Here is a 16,709-nt window from a genome sequence, read left to right as displayed (position 1 = left end):
TGTTTTTTATTATTTCAGTAGCTTTGTAATGACTTCTATGTCAAACCGAAACTTAAATCATGTTGGGGGGAAAAGAATCCTAATTGTTTAATAGTGAGCCACAAGGATAAGAAGGTCCCATTCACAGGCCGTGTTGATCAGTCACACTTGAAAAATGACAATTAGCTTCCATTTCATTTGAACTGGAGAGGGAAGAATTAGTTCCATGCAATTGCTCCTTATTGACTCCTGCCCTGGGTGTTTTTGCCCAAGTTAGTTCTTTGATTGGGAGTTTCCTCATCACGTTTGGGTCACAAGCTGACGAACTATGGTGCGCTTCATTGGCGAATGCCCACCAGGGACTTTGTCACTGGAGCCTATGCTTTAATCTAGTTGAGAAGAAACCTTGTAGTGGTCAGTAAGTACAGAAGTGTCAGATGTGTTGGTGGTGAATACTAAAACATTTGTAAGGAATTAGGTTTTGAAGAGGTCTGAAGTACAGCGCTCAAGTGGGATGGCCAAATGGTACTTGTTGTTTATTTAGCCTGTATAGTAAGTAACCTGATGCCTATACGTTGACCTTCCATTCATGCTATACCCTGAGTTTAAAGAGACCCGGGAACTCCAACCTATGTTAAGGTGATATTTGGCATTGCATGTTTTTGGATGATGTGCTGCAGAGTAATATGTTAATGAATGAATGTCTGAAGTACTATCGAGTCAGAAAACGGAGATACCCTATCGGAGCATTCTCACTTAAGGCTTCCATCACCCTTTCAGGCAGGCATTCTGGGTTGCAGTAGCTATCTGGCTTTGTTTCCTCACACCACCTCTAGTGTTCTTGCCAAATTTTCTCCTCTGAGATTTTACTGTCAAACATTACCAAGCACACATCTCCTTTTATCTTTCTTTGCTCCTTTTACCACGTCTCCACATCATTGAAGTCACTCAGGCTCGGTGGATCTGTTCTGTCTCTTCAAATCCTTGAACTCCAGCTGACTTTAAACGGATATTTTATAATTGCTTTTAGAGTAAGTGCTTCAGTCTCCCCTTTTGTGTCCCTCCTTTAATGCAGTGGCACATATTTCCTGTGCACTGGAACCATTGTTTCCTGGTGCCAGAGACCCGGATTCGATCCTGACTGCTGGTGCTGTCTCTGTGGAGTTTGCACTTTCTCCCTGTTACCATTTGGGTTTCCTCCCACGTTCCAAGGGTTTATTTTTTGTGTGTGCCGTACTCTGCCAGAGCCTCAGCAACCACTTCTTTTTTCAAAGTGGTTGTCTTGGAGGAAAGATTCTGTGAGTGGTCCCCCACGCCCTTCTCACAGTGCAGTTGTTCTTTTTTTATGAGGCTGAGTTGTGAGCTCGACACTCAAACCCAGCGCGGATGGAAAGTGTGTTCAGGAGCGGCCCGACCGGATTCGAACTCGGGTACCTTCGCTCTGGAGTCTGGCGCTGATGTCACTGCACCACCAGCCAGCAAGGATGTGCAAGTTGGTCATTGTAAATTGCCCCTTGTGGTGGGTGAATGGTTGATGAGTTGATGAGAATGTAACCGGACTTTTGACGGTCAACATGGATTCAGTGGGCTGAACAGCCTGTTTCTGTGATGCATCTTCCTGTGACTTGAAATCAGTTGCTTTTCTCAGTTTCTGAATTTGTCCAGCTGCTTAAAAATTTGTAAGTATGGTTGATTTTGGGATAGTCCTGGATTGTTTAAGAGTCTCCTGGAGTTCTGTAAGATCTCCAAGATGTAACCGAGAGCAATGTGAGAGACAAATGTACCTTTTAGTTATGGGGAAGATGGTTGAGGTTTATATCACCCCACAGGACATGTGTATGAGGCCTCAGATGGCGCAATTGATCAATTTAAGAGTATCAAACCTTTGACTGAACAGTATGCCAATGGTGGATCATCTTTCTCCCACTTTTCACCAGTCCCCACCTTCAGACTGGGTATGAATTGGAGCTGGGTCGAAACATTCACACTGCAGGGGACGTGTAACTCGCAGCAAAGTCTGAGATTCTGATGTGAAGACCGTGCTTAATTCAAATAGAAAAACAAGTTGACAGTTCCTCACAGCGTGGTCTGATCCGGTCAGCTGCTGGTTGGGCGTATAGTCATTTATGCAGCTAAGTGTGTTACGTGAGGTGTTACTCTGTCTGGCACAATCTATGATGTAATTAAACTTAAAGGAACAGAGCCAAGCCGAGTTGGCAGTCCTAGTAGACACAGGCTGCCCTTTCTGTTCCTGCATCCCCTTTGACTTTAGTTCATGCTACTCCTCTCGATTTTTTTCCATCTGATCTTTTCAATCTGGCTGCATTATGTTTTTTTGCTCCTTTGTATGACCATTGGGCATTATCCTTTCCATTACTTACTGGGAGAATTTTATCAACACTCTCTGAAATTGAATCTTACTACTCTAATTGACCATGTTAATATACATATATCATAAACTTGCAGCAAAACCTGTTACCTTCCTGCAGTCTGCAAAAGTAATCCTTCATATCCATTCTCTGCTTTCCATCTCTTAGCCCAGTTGTCCCCAACCATGGACTCATATCACTTCATACTGCCAAATCATATTGTTTCCTCGCGGCCCGGTAGCACATGCCTTGCGACCCGGTGGTTGGGGACCACTGCTTTAGCCAATGTGACACCCAGTTACCCACCATGCCTCTTATCTGACAGATTATAATTCTACCAAGGTATATTTATGGTATACCTTTTGGAAGACAGCAGTGCTATCATGAATCCTTTCTGACATTCCTTTACAGGATTCATTGACCCAGCAAAATAATTTTCTTTTAACAAATGTGCCCCAAATTTCACCTATTAACTAATGCTTCACCAACCTGTTGTCTCCCGGATATTTGGTTGACTGGTGCGTGGTTTTCCCATTTAAACCCTTTCACCTTAATAAGGTGTGATGTTTGCAAAACTCTTGCCACAAAACACTGGGAGATTCTGGCCAGGTGCTCCATTGTTTCTGTCTCTAGTCCTTCAGTAACCCTGGATACGTTCCATCTGGATGGGTAACTTTTCAGCTGCCGGTTGCATGATTGAGCTTATTAATGGAGGACGTTTTTGAGAAACTAAGAACTTTGCTGATCCAATGAATAGTTTTATGAATAACAAAAAGATGGTGATGGACATTTTAATTCTTTTATAAGCTTATAGAGCAGCAGTGTTAAGCATCTTTGTGTTGTTTAGTAATGTTTATGGCTTACTGTCCTGGTTTCATTGTTAGAGAATGCTTTTTTAAACATTACATAACAAGATAAACACATGTTGAGGAAGGAGACTGTTTTCAGGGATAATGTTGCTTTCAAGAGGAAAATTGCTTGTAATGTAATGCCAGCTACTTGCTGTTCACTCTCCTGTTTTATACAAGGGCTGTGACCATTAATTCGCAACCCTTTTGCTCTCTTGACGTTTTTTTCTTTCTCACTTTCATACTGTTCCTTCCTGTGTAGAAGGGCTGTTTTGAGTTGTTTATGTTTTCAAATCCACTACCTCTTTTGCTGATATTTGGAACTTCCAATTGTTGCGGCTGCCACTGAGCCAATCTCAAAGATATTCGGGCCTGGAAAATCACTTGCACTAAAATAGCTCTTTGCTGGGAACAGCAACCGCCTGCTCTGGTGCTGCTGGTGTCTGATTTCCTTATTAGCCCTTCAGGCAAGGAGCAGTGCCAGGCACGTTTTCCACATTTGTGCATGTTATGGCTGGATAGTTTTGACATTGTTTTGCACCATGGTAAACTTGGGAGGGTTTGGGATTGTTCACTGAGTTCATTGACCAGGAAATGTGGCCACAGGGTCCAGGGTTTAAGAAGTATTAAATTGGTCTTGATAATTTTCCTAGAACAGAGCAAATGCAAATATTGGATTTAGCTATCAAAAACCTCTGACAATTGCCATCCTTTGCTGTTGATTTTCTTAGTGTGTGAATCTTTAGAGAGATGGAAAGAGGGGAAATGGTATCTGCAGTGGAAAAAGGTGAAATGAACAATTAGGAGCTCTTGGTGACACGAAAGATTGCAGCTGCAAATAAAAATCAGTGTGTCAGGAAGCATCAGTGAAGAGAAATGACAGTCAAAGTTTTTGATCAAGACCCTTCATCTGATTGTCAGTAAGATTAAAGAGCTGATTGTGAAAGGGTAAGATGAGGGAACACCAACCAATCCTCACAGAGGGATCAGAAGTGGAGAGAGTGAGCAGTTTCAAGTTCCTGGGTGTCAGTATCTCTGACGATCTAACCTGGTCCCAACATATCAATGCTGCTATGGAGAAGGCAAGACAGCAGCTATATTTCATTAGGAGTTTGAAGAGATTTGGTTTGTCAACAAAAACACTGAAAAACTTCTATAGATGTACCATGGAGAGCATTCTGACAGGCTGCATCACTGTCTGGTATGGAGGGGCTACTGCACAGGATCGAAAGAAGCTGCAGAAAGTTGTAAAGTTAGTTAGCTCCATCTTGGGTAAGACATCTTCAAGGAGCGGTGCCTCAGAAAGACGATGTACATTACTAAGCACCACCATCACCCAGGACATGCCCTCTTCTCATTGTTACCATCAGGAAGGAGGTACAGAAGCCTGAAGGCACACACTCAGCAATTCAGGAACAGCTTCTTCCCCCTTACCGTACAATTTCTAAATGGACAGTGAAACCATGAACACTACCTCACTTTAAAAAAATATATATATTTATTTTTGCACTAAATTTCAACCTATTTAATATACATGTATATAGTTTCTTACTTATTTTTTTCTTTCTATATTATCATGTATTGCATTGTACTGCTGCTGCTAAGTTAACAAATTTCACATCACATACCGGTGATAATAAACCTGATTCTGATTCTGGACTGTAAGATAAACGGGAGATAGCCAGTAGAGAAAGGTGGAGGGAAGGGGTGGAGCACGTGTTGGCGGGCAATGGTGCTATTTGGGGGCAACAAAGGGTTAAGGATGATGGAAAGGAAGGTGGAGTATAGAATCCAAGGGAAGAGGGAGGGAGTGATGGAGAGAGAGGACCGGTGGGAGGAGTATGTGTGGATGATGGGCAGCTGTTCTTGCCTTAAGCAACTGCGTTATCAAAGGATCTAACGTCAACCATGTCTATTGTGTGTGATCTTTTGTTTTCTTAACGGCTTTCTTTTCAGAAAGAAACATCTTGCTCCCTACTTGCCCAGTCATCCCGTGATCCCGCCAGTGTCAGACAGAGATGCTCGTCCTCTGGGTACAATCAGTGCAGCTCCTTGGGGCTCCAGTGCTATTCTGCCCATTTCCCTGGCATACATTAAGGTACAGCACACTTCTACAGTTATATCTAAGTGCTTGCAATTACATGAAATGTCCTCATGTGTATTTGCGTTTAGGAAAGAGGTTACTTGGGGAGTTAGAAGAATCTAAATTGATATGATAAAGATAGTAGGGGCAAGGAAGGCAAGTTGATGGGTGTAAGAAGTTTAAATGGTTCACCACAGACTAAATGGGCCAAAGGGCCTGTTTCTGCACTGTACTTTGCTCTGATTCTATCTAATGTCCTTCTCCTGCGACTTTAGCAATGCTGCTTATATTTTTATGTTTCTCACGTAGTTGATGGGATCAAAGGGACTTCGCCATGCTACTGAGGTTGCCATTCTAAATGCAAATTACATGGCCAAGAGGCTGGAAAATTTCTACAAAATAGTTTTTCGCGGGGCAAAGGGTAAGTTGATGGAAGTTTTGGGTGTCATTTTATTTATCTTAGATGGCAAATTCCTGTTTTACTTCTCTTTTATGTAAACACTTAACATTGCAGTATGAATAGTCAAATGGAGTTCAGTCCAAAAGAGTTACACACTTGGCAGGGAAAGTAAGGCAAGAGCATACTTGGTGAACAATGCAGAATTGAACAATGAAGAGGAATAGGGAATCTTACTGTACAGCATCCACAGATCCCCAAGAGGTGTTGCTGCCTTCCCATTCTCATTGTGATCTGTTGGGGAGCACATCAGGAATTAATTGCAGAGGAAGGTGCTGGTCATAATTCTGGAAGTTAGGAGATGAGTTTGTTTGGAACTATAGTATTGAAGGCAGAACTATTGGACATTGAATCTTTGAACACTAACTCACTTTTAAATATACAGTATTTCTGTTTTTGCACGCTTTTTTAATCTATTCAATATATGTAATTGATTTACTTGTTTATTATTTTTTATTTTATTATTTATTTTTTCTCTGCTGGATTATGTACTGCTGCTAAGTTAACAAATTTCATGTCACATGCAGTGATAATAAACCTGATCCTGATTCTGATTCTGACTATACTGAATAAATTGAAATCTAACGAAGGTGTCTTTGTTATTTAAAAGTTCCAGAGATCATTGTAGGGCCAGGAAGATGGTATCTGCCATCAACTTGTTTCAGCAGTAGGCAAATTGCAGTGGATCAGGGTTGGCTGGAGGGTGGAGCTTATGCAAACCACAGCCAGCCTCTTGAAGCACTTGATGTGGTGATACGTTACCTTTGTTTTGGCACCGGGATGATGATGGTAGTCTTAAAGCTGTTGGAAACCTCTACGTGAAAGCTGGAGTACTGTACTTGTTTTTGACACAACAGAAAGGGATGTGATACCACGAGAGAGAATGAAGAGGACATTTATAAGGATTTAGATTCAGCTAATAAGGAGAACTGTCTGGGTTTAGTTTGTTCTTTTTATACAAGGAAGTGGAAATTTAATTGAGGTGTATAAAATTATGAGAGATCTACGTACGTCTCTCTAAGCAGAAGTATCAATAATTTGGGATATAAATTAAACATGATTGGTTGAAGATAAATGGAGGAAGCTGATGAAAGATGTGCTTCGCCCAGAGACTAGACTGAAATCCAGGGAGAGTGAATGAGACTGTGGGGTAAAGGGAAGTGCTTGATGGTCAGCGTATACTTGATGGGCTGAAGGACCTGTTTTCTGCTTTCTCTCTCTATTTCTGTTTTGGTTGCAGGAGCATAGTGGAGCATACTGTACAAATTCCTGAATCACCTTAAATTGTAGGCAATCATTTTGAAACTACATCCTTTTATGTAAAGAGCAAGGCAGGTAAAAAGGTAAACACAAAGTACGTTGCAGATGCTGTGGTCAAATCAACACGTACAAACAAGCTGGAGGAACTCAGCAGGTCAGGCAGCATGCCTGCCCAACCTCCTGAGTTCATCCAGCTTCTTTGTACAGGTCTTATGGCAATTACCTTTTTACATGTTTGAAGCTGGTCAGATTACAACATTTAAGAGATATTTGGACAAAGAGAAAATAGGGAAGGTTTTGAGAGATGTGAGTTAAAAATAAGACAGATGGGGACCAGGTTAGATGACAATCTTGGTTGCCATTGATGAATTCGGCTGAAGGTCCTATTTCTGTGTTTGTTTTGTTCTTCCGCTCTATAGTTGACGTGAGAATGACATTCTCATTTGGAAACAATTGCTCGGCTTCCTTAATTAAGCTTTTTTTCCCATTGAGAGAGGCAGCAAAGCATGAGTGGTTTTTTAAGAGGGTGGAGTCCTTCCAAATCCAAGAGCTGTCGCCAGCCTCTGGCTTCCCTTCTTCCTGCATCTCTCCCAGATGGAACTGGTCACTACAGGTTAACGAAAAATTGCATGTAGTCATCAATAATGTTTAGGCCAACAGGGTTTTGTCTTTCAACAGAAGGCTCACTTCATACACTTGGAGTGCAGTGATTTTTGCACATATGCAGGACAAATAGATTTTTAACTTCCATGTGTTACATTTGGCTGTGAAATGAAACACTGATGTGAGCTGACACCGTTCTCTTGCGAGCACTTTTACATCCTGTGTCAAATATGCAGTTGGTTATTTTTAAGGAAGTCTTGAGTTTTCATTGTTTCTTGAAATGTCATAAAAGAGTTGGAAACTTCTGCATGTTTGCCCATTTTATAAACAGTTTTTAGTTTATTTTCATTAATTGACGTGATAAAGAGGATTTTAATTAGGGCATGTGTATTTTTATATATTGTCATGATATTTGTTCATTTCTATTGGCATTGATATCTTTCAGGAAGAGCATCATACTTGGACCATTGCATTCTGAGTTTTGTGCCAGTTGTCTGTGACAGCATTATCCTTTTGAGCCTTTTCAGTCACCGAATATAATCGTGGTTGATCTGTGAATGCCTATCACCCATTATTTTCCCATATCTGTCACGGATTTTTTGCCAACAAAAAGGCTTGAGGTTAACAATAGATCTTGCATTCTTTGGTGTTAGTGAAAATTCCAAAATTTTACCACTCTCTGCTGATGAAGTGTTCTCTAAAACTCCAGCAAAGCCTTGCTTTTCCCATTGCATTTGTTCATTTGTTCCAGATTGCCTTACCTGCAGGAATCACTTCTCTGCATTCAGCCGAATGGTTCTTTTTAATATCCCATGAATTAGCCTTGTAAAAGATCACGGAGAGATTGAGGAAAAGCCTTAAACTGTCATCATTTAATGCCCATTAGGGCATTGCAGAGGATTCTATGAACTATTTTTGAATCTGAGTCACTGTCATAAAACAGGAAGCAAGGAAATCAAATTAAACACAACAGGACCCTACAAGCAGCAGGGCAGTGCTGACCAATAATCTGTCTTTCATGAGCTGTTGTGTCACCAGTGTTAACAGAGACACTTCTCAGCTTGGTATCCCATCAAAAAGGTGTATCTTTGGCAGTACAGCATCAGGACATGGACAATTAATTTAAATCTAACCCTTCAGAAAGGCAGATTAAATACGTACATATATGTTCACATACATCCTTAATATGGGTATTGGCCTGTGCCTTCTATCCTTGCCTACATTGCACACGACTCACTTTATGCTCAAATCTCTGGAGTAGGCACAAACCCAGAATCTTATGACACAAGAGAAATCATCAGTAATATTGCATCAGCTTCTAAGTCCATCACATGTGACTATAAGACCACAAGACATAGGAGTAGAATTAAGCCATTCGGCCCATCGTGTCTGCTCTACCATTCCTTTATGGTTGATTTATTATCTCTCTCAACCCCATTCTCCTGCCTTTACCCTTTAACCATTGACACCCTTATTAATCAAGAACCTGTCAACCTCTGTTTCAAATATACACAATGACTTGGCCTCCACAGCCACCTGTGGCAATTAATTCCACAGATTCACCACCCTTAATCGTAAGGAATTGCTCTTCACCTCTGTTCTAAAGGAGCATCCTTCTGTTCTGAGGCTGTGTTCTCTGGGCCTGGACCCCCCCCCCCCCCCACCTCCACTCGCACTCACTGTCTTCCCAGCTTCTGTGTGACATGCAATCCTCAGTGCTTTGATGATCTAACTTTTAGGTTTAGTGCATATCTTATACTCTTTGTTTCCGTTACCATTGTATGTGAAGAGTAACTGAACAAAGTAGAAACTTGCGAACCTTTTGTGAATGTGTTCACATTTATAAGTCTTGATTATAGTTGTTGAGCTACTCACATGAATTAAGGAAGAATTTGACTCTCGTGCCTTGCAGGTAAGCAATGAAGATGTCCATGGAATTCTTCTGACAGCAATGTTCCCTTTATTGCAATGGAATCATTCTCTGGTTACGACATAAACAATGACAAAGGGTCACAGATCCAAAACATTGACTTGTTTCTTTCACCACAGATGCTGTCTCTTTTGCTGAGTATTTCCAGCATTTTCTGTTTTTGTTTCAGATTTCCAACATACGCAATTTTTCTGATAGCAACCAGTTCGAATGAGTGTTTAACAACCTAATTTTGAGCTTTGTAATCCTGGTACCTTTTGCAAGGATGGATGGTTTTTAGCGTACCAATGCGCAAGTTCCCCTAATAGACAGTATTCAACAATCTTGTTGGTTGGTCGTAAAGATTTTCTTCTACAATATTGTGCTATTTGAGTGCAATGTTAGAAAAGTATCGTGTTTCAGTATCCTGCAGGTTATACCAGACTTCTGAATATATTTTTACAGGTTATGTAGCTCATGAATTCATCTTGGATGTGCGACCGTTCAAAAAAACAGCAAACATTGAGGCTGTGGATATTGCCAAGAGGTTGCAAGATTATGGTGAGATCATTTACTTTCTATTTCCAATTCATTGAATTTTAAGCTAATTATTATGCAGTCTGCTTCTCCCAGGACTGAACGTCAACGTATTTGGCTAAATTTGTTTCAATCTCGTACTACAGTATCCTTCAATTGTAGAGCAAGAGGAAAGTTTGGTTGTACTCTTTGATACGATATTATTAAAAAGGTCACAGAGAATTAAATGGGGGTCTGAGTAAGTGTTAAAATAGTTCTAAGTAAGTCATGGATACATTGTGGATTTTTTTTATTATTGATGTAGTCTTGTAAAAAGGAAATTATATGGCTTTAGTGATGGGAAGAAAGTGGCAAAGATCTGAATGTGGTTGAAAGAGAATAAAGTTGGCAGACTTGATGATCTGCACGGGTTCTCCCACCGTTCTCCTGACTGACTGTAACTGATATTTATAAGGTGAATTTGGAATGTGGAAGTATCTTCAGATTTTAGAATTGCGCAGGATTAATTGGTGCAAATTATATATCTGGCTGCAACTGATGCTCTCCCCAGTGAAGTCACCCAACTGTTCTGTCCTGCAGGGTTCCACGCTCCGACTATGTCCTGGCCGGTTTCTGGCACACTCATGATTGAGCCAACGGAGTCCGAAGATAAAGCTGAACTGGACAGATTCTGTGACGCAATGATCAATATCCGACACGAAATAGCAGACATCGAGGAGGGAAGAATGGATGTGCGAGTAAACCCGCTCAAGGTAGATCAATCAAAGAAAAGCATTGATTTTGCCCAAGGACTCCATTGAATAGAATGTTTGAGCCCAGAAGCTCATTGGTTGCTGCAGATGCTCATTAATTATTTGCTGTGAATCGCGCCAGCTGTTGCTTTGGCCTCATGCCCGAGGCCTGCACATACAGCAATGCGTCAGACAGTGTGGAGGAGAGAGGGCCGCTTGGGGGATCTCCTGGTCAGTTTGCTCCTCACGGGCCCAGGCAACGGGCAGCTGAGGCCTCTAATTTTGGATAGGCTGCACCAAACATTTATTTACTTGGATTTTGATATTATGATGAGGAATGTTAAGACTGAAAGATTACTGTGTGGATATAAATAGGAAATAATTGAATGAAGTTAAACAAGTATGGTTTTTGGAGACTGACCTCTAACTTTAATATTTTTTAATTAATAAAATATTGGCAAGGACACAAAAACATCTTTCAGCCCACTACACTAATCTCATCTTATTCTCCTCACTTTCCATCAATTGCCCTCAGACTCTGCCATGATCCAGTTTTAACATCAGTGGTTAGTTAAGCCATTGTACGTACTGTGAGCGGGGTAATTCAATATCAGTCTTGTAGGCAATTTCACCGAATGTGAAACAAGTGTATCTGTGGAACCAGTAGTTGATCCACACGGTGTATAATATTATTAGTCTAATTATAAGAAAATGATGATTTATATGATAAATGGAGTCTATTACCAACTATTTCTGCTTCTTCACTGAGCTTTCCAGAAAGACTGGCTTTGAATACTGTTGCATTCCCACAGAAGTGTCCATTGATGACATAGCAGAGCACTTGGATCTTGGTTTTATCAAAAAATATATTAAGTAGCAGTACTGAGAATATCCAGCAGGTGGTGCTGCTGTGCCTAAACTATGAATTTTATGTAGCTTTCAATTTGAAGTCCTTAAAATGTAATCACAATGATCAGCTAGAAGACTCAACTGCCACAGATGTGCTGAAAACAGTCTCTGTAGAAAGAGCAGATGTGTACATAAGTTTTAAATGTTCTGTTCTCCTTAGATGGAATGATTTGCTGATTACTTTTAAAAGCATTTTGCTTTTGCTTCTGATTTTCATCATTTAGCCTTTTAGAGTTTCAAACACAAAAAGCCTCAGAATAATTCTGAATTAGAATTATTCTGATGAATTATTGAAGCTCCACTCAACCAATAGGTAAGTCTGCACCAATCAGAATCACTCTAAATCATCTTTGTTACTACTGAAAGGAATGGCTCAACATATTTCAACCATTCGTGAAGTTAAACCCTGTAAGGAATTTTAAAGATGATTTAAAAACTTGAGTTGAAGCCTTGTTAGTTGGTAATATTCTAAGGTGCCTCATATGCAGCACATCAATGATGAGCCAAGTAGGGGCTTTATACATTTATGTCTCTTTCTCTCATCAACCACTTCTTTTTCCACCTCACCAGGCTCTTCACCCTTTTGCTTTCTAAAACAGAGTCAGGACTCACTTAGGACTCACTTAGGACTCACTTAGGACTCACTCCTCTCTGTAACATCCAGTTGCAAAAAGGAAAGAAAATGCGCTCTGTGGCCACTTTATTAGGCACACCTGTGCACCTGCCCATTAATGCAAATATCTAATTAGCCAAGTATCTGGCAGCAACTCCATGCATAAAAGCTTGCCGATATGTTCAGACCAAACATCAGAATGGGGAAGAAGTGACTTTGACTGTGGTATGATTGTTGGCACCACATTGGATGGTTTGAGTAGCTCAGAAACTGATGATCTCCTAGGATTTTCACATCCAACAGTCTCTTGAGTTTACAGAGAATGGTACAAAAAAAAAAGCATCCAGTGAGCAGCAGTTAAGGGGGTGAAAACGCTTTGTTAATGAGAGAGATCAGAGGAGAAGGTCAGCAGACTGGTTCAAGCTGACAAGGAAGGCAGCATTAACTAAAATAACCACGTGTTCTAACAGAGATGTGCAAAAAGAGTATCTCTGAATGCATAACACATCAAACCTTGAAGTGCCATAGCAGCAGACAACCACCAAGGATACACTCAGTGGCTACTTTCTTAGTTGTAGGAGGTACCTAATAAAGTGGCCACAGTGTCTTTTTACTGTAGATGCAAGAGATTGCATATGCAGGAGTATGAAGCAACAAGCAAGCACTGGAAGAACTCAGTGGCTCAGGAGGCATCTCCAGAAGGAAGTGGACAGTCAACACTTTTGGTTGTGATGCTTCATTTTGACTGAGAGAAGAGATAGCCATTGTAAAAAAGGTGACGTGAAGTGGTGGAGCAAGAGCGAGCAAGTAATTTCCTTACTGTGTAATTTTAGCACCAAGCTGTTTAATAATGGCCCATTCATCACATGGTCTGTGACTGGGTGAAGGAAATGGGGTCAAGCAAAGAGTATTAGAGAAATTTAAAGATTGTAAGTTTCTACATTCAGAGAGATAAGACTGGTAGAGAATAGGGAAATGGAGGCAAATGTAGCGAGATTTGAATGCCAAGGGAATTTTTAAATTAAAGGCTACTAAGGCAAAAGATTTTTCATTGAATCACAAATTAAAGGCAAAATTACTTCTTTTTGGGCCATTTGGAATAAGTGTTATTCTGGAATTATTTGATGGAGTGATGTTCTAGATCAGTGGTTACCAACCTTTTTTGGCCATGCCCCACCTAATCACCTCTAAAATCCTGATGCCCCCTGTGGTGATATATAATTCTTATTATTCAAAAAGTGAACTCCTATTCACCTGGAGGAAGCCTAAAAGACCATTAACTTGGTTTAAACAAGCTTCCAAAGAACATGGCATTCATGAAAGAGAAAAATAAAAGAACCAAAGGACTGTTAAAGTTCTGAGGAAGAAATTACTAAGAAATTGTAAAAAAAAGAACATTAAGTGATATTAAAATAATAATAATAATAATAAATAAAACAATGCTGATTCGTTTCTACAGCATACAAAGACAGATACACTGTTTAAAAGAGATGACACAATGTACACACCTTCACACCACCAAGAACCGAAAGCTACTGCAAAAAGCAGCATTGGCGTGACCTCGTACGAGTTTCTTACGCATTTGGACTTGTTCATTCGTTCCTTCCTACATCAGTCAATTCATTAATTTAATTATGAAAGCCATTTGATGGTTGTAATGATGGTGATACACTATATATACAGTACATACACAATTACACATGTACATACACACAAGTATTTTTATGTATGCATACTGTATATACACATATGTATTAACTCGCACACACACTCATACTCACACAGACTTACTAGAAAAAATTCACTGTTAATAACTCATTCTCGAATTGCCCCCCTTAAAAATCAAATTACCCCCCTGTGGGGCGTATGCCCCACGTTGGGAACCACTGTTCTAGATTAACTTTAGAGTAATTCATCATTATCATTTTTATTCCTTTATTCTTTTAATTTACTGCTTGTAACAATTCAACATTAGGGGAAAAATAATAAAATAGGAACTTGGAGAATAAGTCTGAAAGCCTGTGAAATTTGCAAGCAGATGTTAATATAATGATGAAATGATCAAATCTGACACTAGTGAAAAGCAACATGATTCATTCAAGAGTACAGAAATAGCCCAGTCACCAGGCAAAGTGCTGATGGAAAGTATTCAGCAGTTACAACAGTTTGTAAGGCACAGTTGTATTTAATCAGGCTATTTAAATTCACTGATTTCAGGAAGTTCTATGGAAAATACACACACGAGATTCTGCCAATGCTGGAAATCCAGTGCAACACATACATAATCCAGGGGGAATTTAGCAGGTCAGGCATCATCTATGGAAGGGAAATTCACAGTTGATGTTTCAGGTTGAATCCGCAAACAATCTTGGCAAAACTAGTATCAGAGTTGTGTTTTGATCTTCAGACCATAGCAGGGAGACAGTAACAAGGGAATCAGAAAGGCTGCTGTCAGGTTTAATGAGTTCAAATAGAAACAATTTTAGAATTTTAAAGCAGGAATTTACTGGATAATCCGAGATTTGCCACATTGCTGTTTCCTGGAGCTTACTATATACAAATGGGCTTCATTTTTACTTTATTTATGAAAGTGACTGAACAGTGATGGGTTAAGCTGAGGTTCTAAATATAATTAACCAAACCCAACTACAGCTTCAGACTGAGCACAGTAATTATATTATTTTAAATATGAACACACTGAATGTGCTTAATTGGGACACAGTGGGCGAGTACATTTTAGCCCAATTAGCTGAAGTTTTATGGAAATCATTAAAAAGGTATAAAAAAGAGAAGCTGCTGTTTTACTGAGTAATAAATTATGTATTTAAATGAAATACAATATAAATTAGAACACTACCAATACTACTATAGTACTATAAAACTGTATTAGTTCCTAATAGTTATCACTGGATGAATTCAATCAATGTATGTTGCTGTGTTCTGAATGACTGTAAATGAAAAATTCAGTGTAGTCACCTCCTGCAGATAATGGACTGCCTTCATACAATGCTTTTGATGACTAAATCCTCCAAATCGTCATTCTCATTGTAACATTTAAGGTGATTGCCTTTACCTTCAAATTGTTCCATAGTTACTAATTTGTCGAAGTAGTGAAATTGTTTCATTTTCACCCCCAGCTGTTTCTGTCATCTGTTAAGCCTCAATGCTTGAAACAGCAGTGGCACAAAACAGAACTGAATTGTCTTACAGCACATCAGGGGGAAAAAATCACTGCTTTTTTTGAATAGAAACACACACTGAAACTACTTAAAAAGTTGTTTGCTCCAAGCACAGTGTAGTATCTAATGGTCACACAAGTAAAAGCAACTGATGAAGCCTAGAAAGCATTTGACAACAGTCTCCTGTCCAAATTAAGCGGCATAGTGTCCCAAATAAGCGATTAACTGGAATCCACTGTATAAGTATAATGCACATTCACCTTTTTTTTAGCAGAAAGGGGAACCTTGCTCTATTTACAGACATCTAACATTTTAATTGGTATAAAGAGCTTTGTGCTTTATTTATATCTCAAGACGTCAGCTTTCAATCGTGCCAATTAGTACTGTCAGCTTGCGGTGAAAGCAGTAATTTCTTGTTCTAAGCTTGATGGTAGCTGGATGTTTCCTCTTGATTGACCTGTGGTTCACACCATCTCCAATGTAATGGATCTCAAGAGTCATTATGCATTTGTATGAATGCAAACTCTTTCTAAGTCACATGTTGGCAATGTACTCCAAGTACCTTGCAGTACAAGGATTCCAGGCAGCCTGCTGCACTCATAGGGTGGCTTGACAACCGGGGCGCACCTGCTGCTTGCTGTGCCAACTGTCAAAGCTGTCGTATCATTGAATGTTTGAATGTCGTTGGCATTCACAAATGTTTGAATACATCTGGTGTAAGAATCAGAGATAATATGTTTTTCACTTGACACAGATGCGCATTTAAGCTAACTTAGTTGCCTTACCTACTGTTCTCCTGGGGAAAAAAACAGACTGTTAGCCACTTGGAGAGATTGCTATATCTACTGTGAAAGCAGTTCAATGTAAAGGCTGGGAAGCCTGTGGGAAGTCTGTGTCACCCATTCAGTGCTAGCCAGGGCTACAGCAGTAAGCACACACAGTGTTGGAGATACGTCCTGCAGCTGACACTAGCAGGGCATAAAATATTTATTTATACATGTATATAAATAGTTAATATTTTATCAATAAAAGTCTGCTCTGCCATTCCATATTGGCTTTTTAAAAACTGTTCTATTTTCTCACTAAAATGCAGTCTGATACCTCTGTTTCTTTCTCTACAAATTCTAGCTGACCTCCTGAGTATTTCCCATCAATCAAATACTTACACCATTTGAGAGAAGCCCTGACCATAGTTTAATTAGAGTTCATAGTGTTTGCAGGTGATGCAGAAC

General features: G+C 39.9%; 1 protein-coding gene across 2 annotated transcripts in view; it reads left to right on the top strand.

Moving 5' to 3' along the window:
• The window catches only part of gldc (glycine dehydrogenase (decarboxylating)), a 200,409-nt gene that overhangs the window by 179,588 nt on the left and 4,112 nt on the right, over nucleotides 1-16,709 (top strand). For both annotated transcript variants that reach the window (XM_073048372.1, XM_073048373.1), the window contains 4 exons: nucleotides 5,153-5,294; nucleotides 5,589-5,700; nucleotides 9,974-10,069; nucleotides 10,625-10,797. In XM_073048372.1, coding sequence (XP_072904473.1) covers nucleotides 5,153-5,294; nucleotides 5,589-5,700; nucleotides 9,974-10,069; nucleotides 10,625-10,797 — 523 coding nt within the window. The remainder of the gene's footprint in view (nucleotides 1-5,152; nucleotides 5,295-5,588; nucleotides 5,701-9,973; nucleotides 10,070-10,624; nucleotides 10,798-16,709) is intronic.

The sequence above is a fragment of the Hemitrygon akajei genome, chromosome 6 (genome assembly GCF_048418815.1).
Source record: "Hemitrygon akajei chromosome 6, sHemAka1.3, whole genome shotgun sequence".
Classification (NCBI taxonomy): Eukaryota; Metazoa; Chordata; class Chondrichthyes; order Myliobatiformes; family Dasyatidae; genus Hemitrygon; species Hemitrygon akajei.
Note: the sequence above shows the minus strand (reverse complement) of the source record. Positions and strands in the feature narration are given on the sequence as shown.